The 21,758-nt window shown below is 33.4% G+C and overlaps 2 protein-coding genes across 3 annotated transcripts; one reads left to right on the forward strand and one right to left on the reverse strand.

Moving 5' to 3' along the window:
• The first annotated feature begins 6,358 nt into the window (after nt 1–6,358).
• On the forward strand, nt 6,359–10,341 carry LOC11436768 (uncharacterized). 2 transcript variants are annotated; one of them, XM_024769940.2, is made up of 12 exons: nt 6,359–6,697; nt 6,984–7,211; nt 7,414–7,488; nt 7,576–7,634; nt 7,726–7,861; nt 8,203–8,299; nt 8,379–8,445; nt 8,659–8,757; nt 9,223–9,312; nt 9,415–9,569; nt 9,856–9,957; nt 10,056–10,341. In XM_024769940.2, the coding sequence occupies exons 2-12, from the start codon at nt 7,022–7,024 to the stop codon at nt 10,222–10,224; spliced, it is 1,239 nt and encodes a 412-aa protein (XP_024625708.1). In that variant the 5' UTR covers nt 6,359–6,697; nt 6,984–7,021; the 3' UTR covers nt 10,225–10,341. The 2 variants fall into 2 exon arrangements, with proteins under 2 accessions (XP_024625708.1, XP_003624428.1); XM_003624380.4 differs by lacking the exon at nt 6,359–6,697 and having other exon boundaries at nt 6,717–7,211.
• Nucleotides 10,342–19,344: 9,003 nt separating this feature from the next.
• Nucleotides 19,345–21,225, reverse strand: LOC11437211 (CASP-like protein 1F2). Its single transcript, XM_003624381.4, has 3 exons — nt 20,790–21,225; nt 20,549–20,675; nt 19,345–19,739 (listed from the first exon to the last, which is right to left on the reverse strand). Exons 1-3 carry the CDS (start codon nt 21,008–21,010, stop codon nt 19,527–19,529), a joined length of 561 nt encoding a protein of 186 aa, XP_003624429.1. The 5' UTR covers nt 21,011–21,225; the 3' UTR covers nt 19,345–19,526.
• Nucleotides 21,226–21,758: the final 533 nt, after the last annotated feature.

A 21,758-nucleotide genomic window follows, 5' to 3' on the forward strand; every position in this document is an offset into this window, starting at 1 on the left:
GTTATCATCTAATTTTGATAAACATTTGTTTATGAAATTTATATGAAAACAGTTTGAAATGACTTACAATTTATATGAAAACAGTTTGATCGTTATCTTTAAGATGATGTTAGCAAAGGCCCTATTCAGGATACAACCCAACTACAGTCTAGGCCCAACAGACTCACCAAAAAGTCAGCTCACCTAAGTGACTATGTGTGATGGTTCAAGTGCTAGAATAAAACTGCAGCTAGCTGGTAAAAGCTTTGCATAGGATTTCAATTATTGTACTAAGTCTTATCTTTTACATTGTTGGCAGTAGGCCGTTAGTGGTTCCCCCTAATAAGGGCAGCCGTAGGATCTCTTGTGTAATAGCCATCAGATCTATACTCTATGGCCATATAAACTCAATTGAGACATGAAATAAAACAAGCAGAAATTATTTCCTACTTCTTATCTAAATTCTTAAGGAGGATTCCCTTGTCCTATCCCAACAAGGAACAAAACCCTAACAAATTGGTGCTTTCATTGCTCCTATTCACCTCCCATGGCTCCAACAAATTCTGAGAGATTAGATGACCTTGCAGCCAAAGTTGATACCATCATTCAACAAATCGCCATTCTCACCACTGCTCCTACTTCCCCTTCACCAACACCACCACCACCACCACCCCATCCCTTACCACCACGAATGAAACTCGATGTTCCCAAGTTCGATGGTACAGATGCTATGGGCTGGATTTTCAAAATAAACTAGTTCTTTGATTTCCACCAAACCCTTGAGGAAGACCGACTCACCGTCGCATCTTTCTACATGGAGGGCCAAGCTTTAAGCTGGTATCAATGGATGCATAGGAACCAGCAAATCACATCTTGGTATGGTTTCCTTCAAGCTTTAGAAACTCGTTTCGCTCCTTCTTATTACGACGACCCATCCAGCACGTTGTTCAAACTCACTCAACGCTCTTCCGTGAACCAATACCTCAATGAGTTTGAGCGCCTCGCCAATCGAATCGTTGGCTTACCACAACCATTTCTCCTCAGTTGCTTTATCTCCGGCCTTACACCGGAAATCCGCCGTGAGGTACAGGCTATCCGACCAGCTTCACTCTCACAAGCAACAGCACTTGCCAAACTTCAGGAAGACAAAGTGGAAGATCGCCGTCGCCACTTCAAAGGTAAAAACCAAAACCCTTCATCTCTTACTGTTATACCATCTACTTCAAACCTACCCCCTCTACTACCTGCACCGCCCACTTCCCGTGTTAACTTCAGAAAACTCTCAACCGAAGAAATGGCCTCAAGAAGAGAAAAGGGGCTTTGTTACAACTGTGACGAAACCTTCACCCCACACCACAAATGCAAAGGCCGATTCTTTCTACTCATTTCTGATGAAGGCTTTGACACCGACCTACCAAACGACACCATTTCACCACCTCCTGAACTAGAAAACAACCCCCCCACCATTATTACCGAACCACCAGAACAAGAAGCACAAATCAGTTTCCACGCCATCTCCGGCGGCAATGATCCAGCAACCATACGCATACAAGGCTACATTTCCAACCACCCTGTCACTGTCCTTATCGACGGTGGTAGTACCCACAACTTTGTTCAGACTCGGCTAGCTAAATTCTTAGAGCTGCCTTCACATCCAACAAATACTCTGAAAGTTATGGTTGGGAACGGAAGCATATTGGAAGGTCACCAACTTTGCTCAGCCATCCCTATCACCCTACAAAAGGAAACTTTTACCATAGATTTCTACTCCCTACCCCTTTGCGGCGCTGACGTCGTCTTAGGTGCTCCCTGGCTACGCTCTATTGGGCCGGTTCTTATGGACTACACCGCCCTGACACTATCCTACAAGCGCGATAACCAAACCATCACTCTTACTGGCAACCAAACCAATGGGCCCAACCCTATTTCAGCCCAACAACTCAAACGATGTGTTCAAACCCATGGAGCATCCGAAATGTTCCATATCCAAGCCATAAACCAAACCGCGACCCAAACCCAACCCGACTCAAAACCTCATCCACTACCAGCTATTCAAACTCTACTTCATTGTTTTAACAATATATTCTCAGAACCCACCCACCTCCCACCTTCTAGACCATCAGATCACCGCATCACTCTTCTCCCCAACTCAAACCCTATCAATGTACGACCCTACAGATACCCCTATTTCCAAAAAAACGAAATCGAGAAACAGATCCAGAACATGCTTGCCTCAAACACCATCCAACCCAGTCACAGCTCCTTCTCATCACCGGTATTGTTAGTAAAGAAAAAGGATGGAACATGGCGATTCTGCGTCGACTACCGCGCTTTGAACAACATCACTATCCGTGATAGATTTCCAATGCCAACAATTGATGAACTGCTCGATGAACTGAATGGCGCCTCTTGGTTTTCAAAGCTCGACCTCCGGCAAGGATTCCACCAGATCCGGATGCACGAAGAGGATATTCCAAAAACTGCGTTCCGTACACATCAGGGACACTATGAGTTCAAAGTCATGCCTTTCGGCCTCTGCAATGCACCGTCGACATTCCAGTCATCCATGAACAAGCTTTTCAGTCCCTTTCTCCGACGTTTTGTCATCGTCTTCTTCGACGACATTCTGGTTTATAGCAAAACATTCCAGGAGCACTTACAACACCTTGAACAAGTTTTTAACACCTTGGTCTCTGATAATTTCTTTCTGAAACTGTCCAAATGTCTATTTGCCCAAAGACAACTGGAGTATCTGGGCCACATGGTCTCTCCCGAAGGTGTCTTCCCTGAACCATCCAAGATACAAGCCATCCTTGATTGGCCTCTGCCCAAAACAGTCACTGAACTCAGAGGGTTTTTGGGACTAACAGGATTTTACCGGAAATTTGTTAAGAGCTACGCTACCATAGCACTCCCGCTCACATCCCTACTCCGTAAAGACGCCTTCATCTGGACAGACGAAGCCACTGCTGCCTTCCAAGCCCTCCAACAAGCCATGACCAACACTCCCACACTAGCATTACCAGATTTTACTCAACCCTTCGTGCTGGAAACCGATGCCTCTGGCCTAGCTATGGGGGCAGTTCTGATGCAAAATTCACACCCTATTGCCTTTTTCAGCAAACCATTCTGTCATCGCTTGCGCCGGTCCTCCACATACGTCCGTGAATTACATGCCATCACCACCGCAGTCAAAAAAATGGCGACAATATTTGCTAGGTCATCCTTTTGTCATCTTCACAGATCACCAGAGCCTCAAAGAATTGCTCACCCAAGTAATTCAAACACCTGAACAACAAGTCTATTTGGCTAAACTCATGGGGTATGATTACTCTATCCAATACAAATCTGGCAAAACAAATGTCGTGGCCGACGCACTCTCCCGCCTTCCAGAGACAACCTCAGGTACGCTTCTTACTCTCTCTATGCCCCATTTCACATTCTTAGAGCACCTCAAACTAGCATTGGCTGCTAGCGTTCCCTTCAACACCCTACTCACCGAAATTCAACAAAACCCCCATTCAAAACCAGACTACAAAATCCACAATGGACTCATACTATACAAAAACCGAATTTGGCTCGACCCCTCTCTGCCCTTTCGCCTTTCCATTCTTGAGGAATATCACACTTCCCCAATGGGCGGTCACATGGGAATAGCCAAAACCTTGGCCCGTTTACAAGCCAATTTTTGGTGGCCAGGTATGCTACAGGACATCAAAACCTTCATCACCAAATGCCTCATTTGTCAACAAATGAAGTATGAAACCAAAAAAACCCCCGGTTTACTTCAACCTATTCCACTTCCAGCAGCTATTTGGGAAGATTTATCTCTGGATTTCATCACAGGCTTACCCCCATCCAACAAATACACCGCAATTCTTGTAGTAGTTGATCGTTTCTCTAAAGGTGTGCACTTAGCCCCCCTCACTCCCAACTACACAGCACACAATGTAGCCAATATCTTCTTCAACACAGTTTGCAAATTACATGGCATCCCTCGAAGCTTAATTTCAGATAGAGACCCCCTTTTCATCAGCAAGTTTTGGCGTGAATTATTCTCCCTTTGTGGCACTAAGCTGCGAATGAGCACTGCGTATCATCCGGAGTCCGACGGACAAACCGAGGTATTCAACCGCGTCCTGGAACAGTATCTGCGTTCTTTTGTTCACAACAAACCGTCTCAGTGGTCGAAGTTCCTTTCCCTAGCTGAATGGTCCTACAACACCTCAGTTCACTCAGCAACAGGGTTTTCTCCCTACCAAATCACTTTCGGGAAAGAGCCACCATCCATTCCCCACTATCTACAAGGATCATCCACAATAGAAGCTGTAGACACAATGCTGGACTCACGACAACAGTTAATTACCAAACTCCGTCGTAATCTGCTCAAGGCACAGGACACAATGAAATACTTTGCTGACCAGAATCGAAGAGCAGTGCAATTTTAACCGGACCAATGGGTCTATGTACGACTCCGTCCTTACCGTCAAAAAAGTCTTTCAGACACTTCCTACACCAAGCTTTCCAAATGCTTCTATGGCCCATTCCGTATCACTGAAAGGATTGGTAGTGTAGCATATCGCCTCCAATTACCACCCCAGTAAAAAATTCATCCTGTTTTCCATTGTTCATTACTCAAGCTTCACCATGGTCCCATTCCAACTTCTACTGATCTTCCTCCATCAGCCATTGACAATCACCCTCTAATTGAACCACTAGCTATAATCAACTACAAAATGGATACATCCACCAGCCCCCCTGCTCCTATGGCCTTGGTCCAATGGAAAGGTTTAGCACCTGAAGACACCAGCTGGGAAGACTGGAACTCTATTCAACAACATTATCACCTTGAGGACAAGGTGATTTTTCCAGACCCAGGCAATGTTAGCAAAGGCCCTATTCAGGATACAACCCAACTACAGTCTAGGCCCAACAGACTCACCAAAAAGCCAGCTCACCTAAGTGACTATGTGTGATGGTTCAAGTGCTAGAATAAAACTGCAGCTAGCTGGTAAAAGCTTTGCATAGGATTCCAATTATTGTACTAAGTCTTATCTTTTACATTGTTGGCAGTAGGCCGTTAGTGGTTCCCCCTAATAAGGGCAGCCGTAGGATCTCTTGTGTAATAGCCATCAGATCTATACTCTATGGCCATATAAACTCAATTGAGACATGAAATAAACAAGCAGAAATTATTTCCTACTTCTTATCTAAATTCTTAAGGAGGATTCCCTTGTCCTATCCCAACAAGGAACAAAACCCTAACAGATGACTATAGAAATAACTTAAATACAAAATTCTTATGTTTTAATCGCTTATTTTATAAGCATTTAATTTAATTTTAATTTAAATAGACATTTGTTACTAAGGGTGTGTTTGTTTCAAGTTATATTTGTTCATTTCGGAAATAAAATGATAGAAATATATATGCCTAAATTTTATTCCTGAGTATAAAATGTTTGTGGGAATAGAAAAAAATTTCCAAAGAAAAGGGTGGGAATAAAGTTCCCATAGAGATGAGAATAAATTCATATATAGTCCTATTATAATGTCTATTTTTATGGTTCCTAGAAATATTATAAAGTTAACCATACATATTTTTTCTAAATACCTTGGAATAAAATTCTCCCATATTTATATTCCAAAGAATGTTATTCATGGTAATAAATTTGATAAACTTGAAACAAACACACCCTTAGTGTTTATAAGATAATCACTAATCAAAAGGATCTTAATTTGATTCGGTACATTTTGGTTCCGGACGGAGGATTCTAATTAACATTTTACACCCTACCTAACCAAGAAGCAGAATAAACTACTCTATCGAGTTGCCTACAAAACCTAGTCTAAGGTGCAATCACTCCTCCAGTTTAATAAAGGTCTTCTATTGAAATATTAGAGGTTTTGGAACCGGTGGCACAATTGTTTTATAAATGTTGTCCGGTGGGTTTCTTTATCTATTTCTCTTAATTAGGTACGATTTTCACAGGAACAAACATGGTCTTCCGAATTTTAGATTCCCATAGTTCCCTCTTTTGTTGTCATTTTTTAGGGTTTTGGCTTAGTCCCCTTTTGTATAGTTTTTCCATTTTCAATAAAATTTCAAAGCAGATGGCAGAAGATGGGAGCAGCTATGGATTGCCAATCTAGTTGGCATATCTAGCTTCTCCTTGATGCCTTCCTTTCTCTCTTGATTCATTAAAAAAAAATCATTTATCATAAAAGTATTTAAGTATAAGCTATTTTTATTAAGAAAAAAAAAGTCAAACTTTATATATAAACTACGGGTTGTTTTCATCAACTATCATTGAGAGTCTATAAAAATGTCATAAGTTGTTTCTACAAGGGATATATAGAAACAAAATCCCTTCTTCTAGTAGACAAGTTGAAATAAATACAAACAACCAGACCATGCTATGACTTGTTGAATGCATGCATACACATGAAAATACATTATTTTCAACAAAATCTAGTCCTATGCACGTCCTTCAAGTAAAGATTAAGCATTTCCTAAAAAAAACAAAATAGAAGAACTGAACGTGCTTCTTTCAACTAAGCTGAGAGTTCTACGCCATGTCCATGTGATTTATGTCTCGTTTCTTGAGCTTCAGATTCATTAGTCAGATACTATATATATATATATACACACACACACACACACACACACACACACACACACACACACACACACCTCCTTCTGTCTTCCTCTCTGTATCCAGTGAGTTATTCCAAACTATGTCCTTCTTTTATTATTATTCCTTTTATTCTCAACTTGTATGTGCATGTGTGTGTATTTATTTTTATTTTTAAAATTTTAATATTGATGAATCAGCTACATTTGAATCTACCAGTAATAACTATCCTTTCTGTCACTTACACACACATTTGCAAATGTTTTTTTATATAAATGAATAAAGTATTATAACATGATATTTCCTCACTAAGTCTAATATGCTAATTATTCATGTACATAAGTTGTGACAATGGATGGTGAATTTATATAGGATGTTATGCTTGATAAGATTCATCATTAGCCAAAAAAATGGGGTGCACTTATTCTGTGTATAAGAAGAAGAAATCAAGCTTTCCTGAAGTAGTTGTGTTAACTCCATCAATCAGAATTCCAGTGCAATCTGATCTTCAAAGAGCACTTAAAGGATTAGTTCCAAAGGATCTTGCTGATAAATTGTCGTCTCTTCGGAACCAGATTGTGTTGGTAGCAGAAGATACCGGTTTGTTCATTTGAAACTCTACTACTTTTAGAGTTAATAGTGTTTTTGGTCTTGTAATATGATTCCTCCACTTTTAGTCCTCAATAGAATTTATCGAAAAATGATGATGTGGCAAACTGAGTCATACTTTCTCAATTATGCATAGCAAAAGTAATTGAAGATCTTTTGATGGTTTAAAAATTTGAATTCTTTGGTGATGCAGATGGATCAGCTATAGCTGAATTGCGGCGAGCTTTGAATGAGTATTTGTCTGTTCTAATTGGACTTACTAAGAAAGGTTCATAAATTTCTTCAGATAAATATAATTGATTTTCTCTATGCTCTCTTCATTTGTCAAATGAGTTATAATTTATGTATGATGCAGAATATGGTCTTGAGGGACTAATAGAATTCAAGTGGAAAAACTTTGAAGTTGGAAAACAAGTACTGTTACTTGCAATATCATTCTTAATTTTTTATTTTTCATCATTGCTTTTGGAGTATTTTTTAACCATGGTAAATTCTAATTTGGCAGGATAGTAGTATATCAAATGTGTGGTTTGAGGTGCTATCATGTGTTCACTTTATGGCTATGCTGACACTGTCTGAGGCTGATTCACTGATGATTCCAAAGGACCATTCAGACTCTGGATTCAGGGTTGTGTCTGCAGGTTTTGTGCCGATATATAAGCTTTTTAAGCATTTAAATACTTTACTAATGATGCATATTTTGAAAAAAATTCAAGTTCCACATTGAAAAGATATAAGGTCTTAAAATAGTTTATAAAGAGCAATGATGCACTAACATTGACACCAGACACGAAATTGACACGTTGACACCGATAATAATTTAAGAAAATAGAACAATTGAATATAATCACATGTGTCATAGAATCGGATCACTGTTTATAGCTTTCAATGTGAAGTGCGGTGTTACATAGAATCGGATCCTATTGAAGGATCCACAATATGAACAGTCAATAATCATGGTTAAACATTTTTGTACTATCAGATAGCAAGAGGGAAGCAATTGATTTGTTACTCAAAGCATCAGGGTACCTGGAGTTCTGTGTTAGGAAAATTCTTCCTCAAATACCAGCTGAAACCAAGTAAGTCTCTATAAAATTTTATGTTTAAATTTCAAACATTGAACACCTTATTTAGGAACTAACTTTAAACAATATACAGGAAAATTTTGCCACATGACTTGCAGGAGGGTGTATTGGAAGCTATAGCTATTCAAGCACTAGGCCAGGTACTTGTTGATCAATCTATAGATTAACTTATGAAAGCAGTTAATTCTTCTAGTCCATTTTGTTTATTGATAAAATTTTCATATTCAAATAGTAGCATTCTATAGATGTTTTGGATTATGAGGTTTATTTTCATTTCTTTTGCCTTTTTATTGAAATGTATGGAACAAAGATCCTTCTATTTAGGTATAATACCTCATATTGATGACTTTTAGGGAACTGAGATTCAGCTTGGTCTTGCTGTTGACAGTCAAAAGGCCACTTTGTCTGTGAAGAGGAGGATGGCATGTGAACAGCTGATTTACTTTAGTCAGGTCTATATTTCTTTATCCTTTCAGCTTCTACTCATCACTACTGATTTAAAGGCTAAGTGCATGTTTGGAATCATGACCAGTTTTACAACATCTCAATGACACCATGATTACGCATTGATTCTGCCAAACTTAACGTCAATCCAAACGTGCACTTACTGCAAGATTTCTAGCTTTCATGATAAGAAAAATTGACTTTGAGTGTGGAATTCACCAAAGTTTTTTTGCATTCGCATATCAAAATTGATTCTTCTTTACCATCCAAACGAAATCAATTTGCAAATATCATCACTAGACACAAATTAATCTTTTAACATCAATTTTATCAGAACGAACTCTTTCAAAATCAATTGGATCAAAATCCAAAATAGACAGTCTTATTAATAACTTTATATCTCCAATAATTTTTTTTCTCTTCATTTAGTACTTAAGACTAAGAGCTGAAGAGTTTCTCACTTTCATGAGCAGGCGTATCACTCCTTATCGGAATGTGACTTCAACCAAGGGCATGGAAAGAAGCATCTCAGGTTCATCAAATGGAAATTCCTTGAATCCAAGGTTAGTTATGCTATCAATATCAATATTGACTAAATACTTACCACCAAAAGATAAACCATGAAGTTATCCGATCCTAGTCACATTCTTTTATAATGTTGGCAGGCTACAGCTTACTACTACCATGGTCTGATCCTCGACAAGGGTAACGAACCGAGCAGTCACATTCTTGCGGTGTCTTGTTTTCTTGCTGCAGAAGAACTTCTGCAAGAAAGCAAAAAGGCCTGCTTGAGCTTTTGTCTTGCAGCTCCAGTGACAAGGTATGTTTCTGAGCAGGCACATTCTTTTATTACAACTAGTAAGTTATCCGTGCATTGATTTCTACACATATTCTAAAACAACTAAGTGTATGTTTGGAATCACGGTGAATTTCACATAATAGGACACCGTGATTAAAGTGTAGCATTTGCCAAAATCACGGTAGAATGTCATGATTTAGTCAAACTCACCCTCAATCCAAACATGCACGTATATATAATTAAACACTCCATGATTTAAAGCAACTATTATACTAATGTCTATAATTACTTTGTTTATTTTGTTAAGGGCTCCTCCAATTTGGGGTGTCATGAAACTTCTAAATCAAAAAATTCCTGAAGTTGCATCAAAGAAGTACCAGATGTATGGATACCTTTTGGAGCAAGAAAAGTAAGGATCACTTTTTTTTTAATGTTCTAACTAAATTCCTTAATTATTTCATTGAAATATAATGAGTATGTAAAATTTAAACTTTGCTAATAATGCAGAGGTCTCCACCAAGCATTGCCAGACCTACCTGAATTTCAATTATCATTACATCCAGATGAGTATGAATTGCCTGAAATTGATCCAGCATGGGATAGTAAAAATTGGGAAACATTAGGGCAACCATTGAAAGAACACCTTAGAGATAGTGATGAAAATCCAACTGATTGATATACTTTATATGGTTTTCTAGTTTCTTATCTATGTGTAGTTAAATACATGCTTGATTATAAGACTATTGTAAAAGTTAAACATTACCATATAATTAATTGAGTTATTATTCATTCACTTTATGTCTCTCAAGTTCTAATACAATAGTAAGAGACAGATTTATTGATTTAAATTAGATGATGCTTTTTAAAGGGTCTTTAATTTGGCTTTTTGATGTCTAATATAATGTAGGATAGATATTGGACAACTTATATCATAACTTTGACAAATTGAAAATCAAAAGTTCAAGTGTCTAATGAAAAAAATTAAAATTGTTATTTTAACAAATTCTAATTTATTATGTATTTGTAGTGCAAAAAAAAAAAGCATCTATGATTTCCCACATGCCACTGTATCCATTTAGCCACATATTATAGCTGTGATGGCATTGAACCTCTATTTACAGAGTTCACATGTAAAATCATTATTCTTGTGGGCTACAATATTAGTTATGGCTCTCTCGATTTTTTAAAAATAGGTTAATGTTATGGACCATTTTGATGGTGCATCTGATGATTCTCAGAGCATTTGATGAAGACAGAAAATTTTGAGTTCTTTATATACCCCAAAAAAAAAAAAAAAAAAGCAATTTAAAGTATATCTGGTGCATTTCATAAAAAAGAAAAATTGGTGCATGATTGATATCTTAGTATGGTGGGTTTGTCAAAATCACGTTGAACTATCGTGATTTTGTAAAAGATACACTTTATATATTTTTATAAAATTATGGTGGTGGATTGGGGATTTTGATAATTTGAATTGGTGCGCGTAAATCAGTTTGTCGTCAACAAATAGAATGTTTAAACATGTATTCTTGACAAATCAAAAAGTAAGATTTTGATGTGTTCAACCAAGAAACGTGTCAATGTATGTGTTTTCCATGTTGCTCATATATGTCGTGAAAATTAACGACTCGAACGTTGTCTTTGAATACTCAAACAAGGACATTATGTATGCTTTAGTGAATAAAAAATTAGGGTTAATAGGCTTTTACGCCTGCAATATAGGTCACTTTTGATTTTCCTCCCTGTAAATTTTTTTTATAAGATTCCGTCCTTGTAAATTTTTGTTTTGTTTTGGAATACCCCCTAGGCCTGCTGAGTCACCGTTTTATGATGATGTGGCGCGCTGACCGTAAAATAATAATTTTTTTATTGTGTACACGTGGCATTTGTGATTTTTTTTTTAAAAAAAATTAAAAAAACGAAAAAATTCTAGAAAAATTAATAAAAATGAAAAATAATGAAAACAAATGCTAATAAAATAAAATAAAATCTGAAAAATACCGGAAAATTAAAAAAAATCTGGAAAAATTAAAAAAAATCAGGTAAAATGAAAAATAATGAAAAATTCTAGAAAAATTAATGAAAATAAAATCTGTAAAAATTTTAAAAAAATCTGGAAAAGATTAATATAATCGAAATTGTGGAAAAATTATAAATAAAAAAAATCCGAATTAAGTTCCTGAAATATTTTAAATTCCTGAATTTTTCCTTTTTTTATAAAAATTCTAATAAAAAATAACACTTCTTATAAAAATTTCAGGAACTTAAACTATTTCAATTTTTTTTTTAAAATAATAAGAAAATGTATTTCTAAATTTTTTATAAAAAATTCAAATATTTTTCCGGAACTTGATCTTTTTTAGAATTTTTCAGGAACTTAATTAAGATTTTTTTTATAATTTTTTCAAAAATTTTGATATATATTAATTTTTTCAGATTTTTTTATTTTTTCATTTTATGAGATTTTTTTAATTTTTCCAGATTTTTTTCATTATTTTTCATTTTTATTTTTTAAGAATTTTTTTATTTAAAAAAAATAACAAATGCCACGTGTGCAATAAAAAAAAAATACAATCAGTGCACTACGTAATCAGAAAAAGGTGACTCAGTGTGCCACATCAGCGAAAATACACAGTCAGCTGGTCTAGGGGGTATTCCAAAACAAAAAAAAAATTACAATGACGAAATTTGACAAAACTTTTTTACAGGGGGAACCAAAAGTGACTTATATTACAGGGGTAAAGGCCTATTAACCCTAAAAAATAATTTGTGTTACTCCCTTTTATTTTATTTTTTGAGCAATTGTGTTACTCCCTTTGTTTTAAAATTAGCGTGTCTTTATCAACAAAAAAAATTGTTTTAAAATGAAGGGTTAAATATGTTTTTATCCCTATAAATATACAAATTTTTCGTTTTAGTCCCTCTAAAATTTTCCTTCAACTTTTAGTCCTTATAAAATTTTCCATCTTCATTTTTTATCTCTCCTTTAAAGTAAACTCATATGTAGAATTCATATTTTTGTATAAAATTTTGCAGAAAAAATTATAATATTATAAGAATCTCTGACAAAAAATTTAAATTTTTTAACAAGACAGAAATTTAATAAGAATTTTTATATTTTGATGGTTAAAAATTCATATTAAATTTATATTTTATTAAAAAATTCTATATTTATTTTGGAACGATTTTTTATAATATTCTAAACATTTTTGCATAATTTCATTAAAAAATACAAAAATTAACTTTAAAATAGGGACTAAAAGTAGTGATTGAAATTTTATAGGACTAAAAGTTGAAAGAAAATTTTAGAGGGAGTAAAACGAAAAGTTGATATATTTATAGGGACCAAAAACATGTTTAACCCTCAAAATGAATGTATGTTTACTTTTCAACATAAAATTTTACAATTATGTCCTCTAATTAATTTGTACACTACTTCCAAAGTAATATATTATTTTGTGGGAAACACACAAATAGTTATTAGAGGTAGTTTAGTAAAATGGTTATGTCTTTTGATAATTTTTTTTGTATATTTTAATATATATGCAGAGACCTTAATCGACACTCATTTTGAAACAAATGGAGTACAATGAACTTAAAGTTTAAGGTTTCGGAGAAGTGTGCAAAGACACTTAAAATGCTTGAAAGTAAAAGTGCAAATAAAATAAGAGTTGTGCTAAAAAGTGTCCTAAAAACATTATTTAAAGAATTTATTATAAGAAGGACCACTTTTGACCGTTTAAACAATGCACCAAGGACATTTGTTAGTTTTTCCCATAAGTAAAATGCACAAATCATAAATGAGCATAAAAATTGAAGTGTATAAATAATACTCCCTCCATTTCAAAATGAGTGTCGTTTTAGATGTTTACACATATATTAAGAAATGCAATGATTAACAGAAAGAGAATGTTTATTTTACCAAAATTATCCTTATTAACTATTGGTTAGTTTTAAAAGTAATACTTTGGAAGTAGTGTGCAAAGTATTAATTGGAGGGTACAATTGAAAAGAAAAAATTATTATTGCATTGAAAACTGAAAATAATATTCATTTTAAAATAATTTTTTTTGTCTAAAGCGACACTTATTTTAAAACGGATGGAGTAAATGACTTAGAAATTTAAACAAACAACAAGAAAAAATGGCGTACTTAATCATGTATGGATAATCTACGATCGTTTATGTGTTGAATTCAATTTCTAAGTGAATTAGCAGCACTTATTTTAGTGCCACAAACAAGACCTTATTTAAATATGATAACTTCCACAAGAATATATGTCTGCCATATGTCCTAGGCTAATAACCGTCTTCAATATTGCATTGTTACCCAGTTAACTTTATTTCAACATGTGTACATCGAGATGGTAGTTGTTATGGTATAACTTCTTGTATTACTTTTATGCATGTTTTGTATTGTGATGATTTTGCCACAATCATGTGAGACATTTAGATTTCAACATGTGTAAATCTGGATAAGTATGCAAGAGAAGTTATACAAGAACAACTACTTCCTCCTTCTCTAAATTATAGTCGTTTAAAGTTTATGCACGATTATTAAAGAAATGATTGACTGTGTTGATTTTAATGGTAAAACTAATCTAATTTTTTAAAATACCCTTATTAATTGTAGTTAGTGGAGTATAGTTAAGTTTGATGAAATTCAATAAATAAGAGTGTTTAATAAAGGGAAAAAAATAATAAATGTTTCATTGATATTCTAAAGTGACAATTATTTTGAGAAAAAGAAAAAAAATGCTAAAGAGACTATTATTATGAGACGGAGGGAGTACCATCTAAAAAAGTAATATTTGCTAGTAAAAAAAAGTATGAAAGGAATATTTTTGGCAGAAAATAAGCATAAAAGTGATTAAAAATTAAAACAGAAACTAATAAAGCATACATTCTTTTCTACGTGAGCATAGATCAATTGATAAGGACAATGTATTGTAATATGTAGGAGATGAAGTTCAAACCTCAAACATATTATAATCATTAGATTACTTGACAAAAAAATACATACTCCTTCTTGTTAATATTATAAGCAAAAATCTACATTTTAAGTTTATAAACTACATATATCATTTATTATCTAAAAAATACATTTTTGATTATAATAATGACCAAAGGGTGTACCTGTGATCAAAATGAGCGTACACATATGGACTTGCACTTGTTTCTTTTTTCTTCTCGACTTAACTGTGGTTTTTGTCTATCTGTCATTTTACCATTATATGAAATTGATCTCTATTTTTAAAATTTGGAAGTTTGGTCTCTCCATCAAATATTTACTCTAAAAATATGGTGTTGCAAAATTTCAAATGAATTTTTTAAATAATTTTCTTACAATTTTGATATTTTCCATCAACATATCATATATCATTCAAATTATCACATCACAAATTTTTTAATTCAAATGACTAAATCTGCAATAAAATCCTTTTTTATTTGCAACAAATCCACAGTTCAAGTAGTCCCACGTTTCAGCATACACATATGTAACACTCAATTTAGTAGTTTAAGTGAACCACATTCAATTTTTTATATTTTTTCACAGTTTGTAATTATTCAAACAATCCAACTACATTTATAATATTGATACAACCTATCAAAAACTCAAAAATAGGTTCCATCAAATCTTACAAAGCAGTAAAGAAGCCATCCTATGTAGAGCCACATTACCAAAATAAGGAAGAAAGATCATAAGAGCATTCACGACAGGAAATTACAACCTTTTGTGCTTAAATGGCCGCACGTAGATATATTATTCATTTATAACTTTTTAATAGTAGTATTTAAATCACTCCAACCCAACACATCGCACAAATTTTTTAAATGAGACACACTAATAATCAGTGGCGGAGCCAAAAAAAATGTTAGGGTGGGCCACTAAAATTAACTATTGAAAAATTGTTTAAAATCTCGTAAATTAGATCTATAATTGAATTATTTAAATTTTTTGGGTGGACCACTACACCAATTTGCGGGAATTTGGATCAACCGAAACCTAAAACCGACATAAAATCGTATAAAATCTCGCAAAATAGACCTATAATCGTTGATTTTCCGGATGGGCCACGGCCCACCCCAGTCCATGAAGGACTCCGCCACCGCTAATAATTTTATATCATCTATCAATGGAAGCCACAAAGAGATAGGATGCTTATATGAGACTCTCTCCTCAACAAGTACCATTGTAGATATCTCCACAATGGAGGTGCATGTGAGGTATGCTTATAGAGATAAGCTACCTTCCAAGTCAAATATCCATACTCTGACAAAATGTAGGTGAAACCATTCAACAATAAGTTAGACAATCTGAATTCAGATTTTTTAAATTACAAAATTCCTTAAAATCTAATTGCGTGACTGCGGAGGAAAATATCAACTATACGGAGTCCAATTTCCTTTTCCCACACATGTTTAAAGTGGACATAATCCCTCCAAAATAAAGGTCTTTTACCATTAGAAAATGTCATACCCTACAAATTTAAAGCTTGTTCACAAATTTAAAAATTAATAAGACATCAATTCTATTGATTATATGGTTGATCTAACTTTGTCAAAAACAAAAAAAAAAAAGCTTGATCTATCCTCTATAACTCTACACACTGTATAGCGTACAGGGGTGGGAATATGTCAGGCCGAGTCGGGTTTTGCTTAAATAGCTCAGACCAAATTGAAAAAACAAAAGCTTAAACATGACCTATTAGTTTGTCAAAGGCTATATTTTAAACTTGACCTCACCTTTTTAAAAGTCCGGTCTAACCTATTAGCTTGTCTAAATGCCTATTTGTACTAACAATTTTAAATATAACATTTTACCTATATATAAAAAAAGTTAATAAACATATATTTTTTAAAAGGCTAATAGGTCAATAAAATTTTGTAAAGCATGTACATTCATTTTTCCCCACTTTAGTAATGTGCGCGCATATATATATATATATCCAATAAAATTTTGTAGAATTAGTACATCCATTTTACAGAGGCGTGTTTTATATAATGTATTTTGTAGAGGCTAATACGCGTCTATTATATAATATAGTATATAATTACACATATATGGACACACCTTATAGGCCTAGTAGGCTTTTCTATAAACTTTAGTCTGACCTATTTAAATTAAAGAGTTTTTAAAAAAAAATTAAGCCTAACTTATTTAATAAAGGAGTTAGGCCGATCTAAGCTTTAAATAGGCCGGATCATAGACCCCTAATAGACGGTCTAGCCTATTCCTACCCCTAATAATGTAGCAGTTGCATCGTCTTAGATCAAATACAAAATAATTTAGATCATGCAAACTGCTACATCAATGTGTGAGGTGCGGAGGGTCCATCTTTTAACAGTTTTAGAGTGATTATTACTTCTAATCGGTCGTGAAAAATTCATACCCATGACATAGAACCCAATAAAAAGAGCGATTATTACTTACTTATGAATTGCTGCTCTCACCTCACCTTATACTCATACTCGTTTCCTAATTTGGTTCCTCTACTACTTAACAAGTAGGAGACATATAGTAGAATTTAATTTTGAGCTTTACTATTCATAAGAAGGGGGGTTCACATGCATCAAACACCAAACATACTACCAGAAATTCCACCAAAGAAAATATTAGTAAAATGTAAGATCAAGCTAAAAATCGTACAACATTGAAGACAACTGATTGTCATAATTAATTGTGGAATTATTAATTAAAGAAGGTCAGATTATAGACATGGCAACGACGGGTTGGGGACGAGTTTTGACATACCTGCCTTCACCCCCGTTTCACAGTACTCATCCTTGCCCCACCCTAAATTTGTCAGGGATATCAAATTTGCACCCAAACCTGCATTTAGAGGGGATGAGTTTCCAAGCCCCGCCCCAACCCCACCCGCGTCACTGTCGTAAAAAAAAAATCAATTTTTTCCACATCAACAAAAAATATCTTTTTTTTAAGCGGCAAAAATCTTATTATGCTAAGCCAATGAGAGGGACACTGTGCTTGCATTTCCTTTCTTTCTTTCTCTTTAGGTGAGTACTAGCTATGTTAAGAAGAGTAACTAAACATCTACCCGTGCGATGAACGGAAAATATTTGTAGAATTATTTTTAATAATTGATGTATTTAAACATATAGATTTAGATATATTCATGTGAATATTTTTGGTATTGGTCGTGCTCTCTATTTAGACCGTGTGTGTAAATGAAAGAGCATTTTTTCAATTCGAAAAATTTAGATAAATAGGTGCTTGGGTATTTCAAAGAGTTTTTTTTTATTTTATTTTTATTTTTATTATTATTAGTGAGTTCATCATGTAAAAGAAATGAGTCAATATTAGTGGTGTGGTTTAGTGAGATATAATAAATTTAGTTGAATTATTTAATTCCTATTTTTTTTTTATCTATTTAATTAATAGAAAGAGAGTTATGAGTATTGACTTACGGTTATGTTTTTCACCTTAGCGGGTTAATGTAGTGAGATATGTAAAATAGATGCTTTTTTAATTTTATTATTAATAAATTAAGTTAATCTATTTAATTTTGATTATTTATTTATTTATCTATTGGAAAGGGAGTATCGGCATATAGTTTGGTGGGAAATATAGTGGGTTTTTTTTTTTTTTTTTTTTTTGGAAAATGAAGTTAATAACATTTTCTTTTGAATCTTTCAAAAAAAAACATTTTCTTTTGAAGGAATGAAGTTAATAACATGCCACTTCTTTTTTTTAGTGGAACGTGGGTATACTTTTGTTAATCAATTCCTATTTTTTATTTAATTAGTTAATAAATTTTGATCATTGATAAGAATATCATGCTAAAAGACTATCTAAATATTAGAAACTTCCACAAATGTTAAAGTAGAGGTAATAAACATAATATTCGGAGAGAGAACTTACGGTGTCAAGAGGAATAAGAATAATCCTTAAAAAAAATTAGAATAAGAATAAAAATGCTATTTTTTCTTTAAGGAATAAAAAATACTATTTATAATGTTTAGGAAAATAGGTTTATAATAATGGCTCTTTTTTAAAATGTGTTGATATGTGGTTAATGGGTAATATTAGAAACTGCTATTTTTTCTTTAAGAGGTTAGTGGGTAGCTAAGATGCTATAATTATGGACAAGGATCATCTCCTATGTGCTGCCATCTCTCACGCGTGATCCAATGATTGATATTATTTTTACTTTTTTCTATCTCATCTGTGTATAGATCCAACGGTTGTAACTACCGTAGGACAGACCGCAGGAGAAGATTTACTGGAGGGGATCCGTGTCCATAATTATGATATTCAAATTATTGTTTTTTTTAGCATAAACTACTTGAATTTTTCCCCCTCCCTGTTTAAGTAATTGATGTAGTGTTGGAGTGGGATATTGAAAATATGTGATTTTCATTTCTTTTTTAATTTAATTAACTAAACAATGTAATGGGCTAGAGAATGATTTAGTTGTTTTTTTTTTTTTTAATTTAATCAAGTAATTAATAATAGAATGATAGTTTTTAATTATGGTATTCGAATATTGAGGAAGAACTTGTAGGATTATAATTATAAATAATGATGATATGATTATCAAATATAAAGGTAAAAAAGTAATTTAAAATAAACGGGCTGGGGTGGATACGGAGCGGGTTTTCCCACACCACATCCGGTTAAAACGTCTTTTCCCTGTTAAATACGAGGTGGAGGTTTGGATGGGATGGGTTCAAATGCCATGCCTAGGTGAGAAGCAAAGTATTATGGCCCTTATTTTACAGGACACAAGTCATTATCAAAGCATCATTATGATTTATAAATCAGAAATTCAGTCTTCCTTAAGGTAGTTGTATGTTGTACTAGCAATTTGTTTGCAATTAAAACCATACACCAAACTGAAAAAAATTATACTACAAATAGATACCATATAAGAAATTTCATATAAAACGACACAACACAACCATGATGATAGATACAAGATCCATGTGAATCTGATAAATTGATAGGATAAAATAATTAAGAGGTGAACTTGTAGGCTATTAAAATTGTGAGTCCCAAATTGGCAAAGAAAGCCAAATATGAAAGCAAAAGTGAAATCAAATTGGTTTTGCAGAACTTTTGCACATGGTCACAGATTGCAGTCCATCCAACGTGTTTCTCTCCATACTGTCCCACGTATCCAACGGCTGTGGCTGCTGAACATCCAGCTATCAGCAACACCGTCATCACCTGATCAAAATTCACCAATTTTTCATAACAAACATGCCATAATAGAAATTAGAAAGAAAGAAAAACCGTGATTATGTTGTTTGGGTTTTGCTAATAGTGTCTTAAGGACATTGTTTAAGAAATTTACAGAAAAAAAATTATCTTAAAAATACAAGTTAAATATATGTAAAAGTCGTAATTATATTTTAGATGGACACTAATACAGAAATTTACATTCACCTTCTAACAAACATATGGATTATGTATGTGAACAATTAAATTTCAGTCTATGTGACCAATATGCGTTTACTTTGCTCGACTTTGACATAGATAACAAAAATATAATGTCATCCCCCTAAAAAAACATAATGTCATTGTTGCCACATATTATCAATCATATATTCCATGATAAACAATGACATGTATAACTTGGTTAATTACCTCAGCACTAGGCAAACGGAAATTGACTTGACTAAAACATTAAATTAGGGATTATTTTAAAATATCATAAATTAACAAGATTTTTTATTGCTCAAATAAGCTTTACTAGCCCTCTAAAATTGACATCGGTAAAAATTGAAACTAAAACTTTAAAAAGAGTATGCTCTAAAGTCAGAGTCAAAACCACCAAACCAAACCAACCTAAATGAGTTACAATTGGGGGTATATGATACCAGAATTACATAAAAAAAATTCAAAAAAAAATCTATTTTTACCGACAAAACATGTCTAAGCCAATAACATTTTAACATGGACCTGCAATTTCTGTTTTCAGACATATATCTTCTTTTTTGAACATGAAGGATTAAAAATGAAAAGATTAAGCTTACCAAATCAACCAAAAATAGTAAGAAATAGTAGTCTTTTCGTTGAGGAGTTTGTTGCCTCATCAAAAGGTTGAATATCAGTGTCAGCACAGACATGAAACAGACCACACCATTTGCAGCAACAAAGAATCTAGTGCCAAAGACAAAATAAATATAGAAAATTAAAAAATAAATAAAAAAAAATACTCTTTTTTGTTTATACATATGAAAATGGAAAATGGGTTGTGATGAAATTGAATCTTACTTGAAAGAAGATGTGTAATAAAAGTGAGCTTCAAACCGGATAGAGAACAGCATAACAGATTGGTTGTTGGTGACAGTAACTACAATTGAAACAGCAGTTAGAACAATGACCAAGATTCTGAGGATGTTTTGAACCATCAAGAAAGTCCTATGATGTTTTTGTGAGGTTGAGGTTGTTGAAGATTTGGGTTCCATCCTGAAGGAATCTTTGGCATCAGCCATAGTTTAGAGTGACGAGTTGGGGGAAGAAAATGACACAAAAAAACAGATGGAAATTGAGGTAAAGAGTTAAGAGCTTTACTAACTTTTGTAGGAGGAAAGTAAAGTGAGAAGGACAAAAGGAGAGAGAGTGAAGTTTAGAAGAAACATAGCTAATGTTTTGTGTGAGAGTGCATTTAAGAGATGAAGTGAGTAGTAGGCTGGAAAAAGGGTAAACAAAGACAACTAGGTAGCGTGGAAAAATTAATAATGAAACAAAAGTGGAATTTGTATAGAAAAAAAAAACATATATTGCTTCATGTAAATTTGGTCAAATTTTGTATTTTACTTGAAATATCTTGATGATAGGTGTAAGTTGATTAGGGAATCATTAACATTATGTTTGTAGGGATATGGATTGAGTGTAGTTAAAATGCATATGGTGTAGTTATTATATTTGAATCGTTAGATTAAGATTAAATGATCCATATTTTAAGTTTGGATTTTATTTGTTTTTAAAATTAAAATTTAGGTTGTAAGATGTTAATCGGATGATTTAGATCTGATTGGATCCAATGCAGTCACACCCTTCTATTTGCACGCAAACCCAATTCATGTTTTGATTGGATAATTGAAAATTCTAAGAAAAATAGAATTTTAAACAAGTTAAATGCTTTATTTTAAATCCCTTCATTTCTAAATTAGTTTTTTTTCTTCTGGTTTGTGCAACAATATTCTTCATTCTCAATATGTATTGGGCTATTTATATGAA

This window comes from Medicago truncatula, chromosome 7, assembly GCF_003473485.1.
Source record: "Medicago truncatula cultivar Jemalong A17 chromosome 7, MtrunA17r5.0-ANR, whole genome shotgun sequence".
Classification (NCBI taxonomy): Eukaryota; Viridiplantae; Streptophyta; class Magnoliopsida; order Fabales; family Fabaceae; genus Medicago; species Medicago truncatula.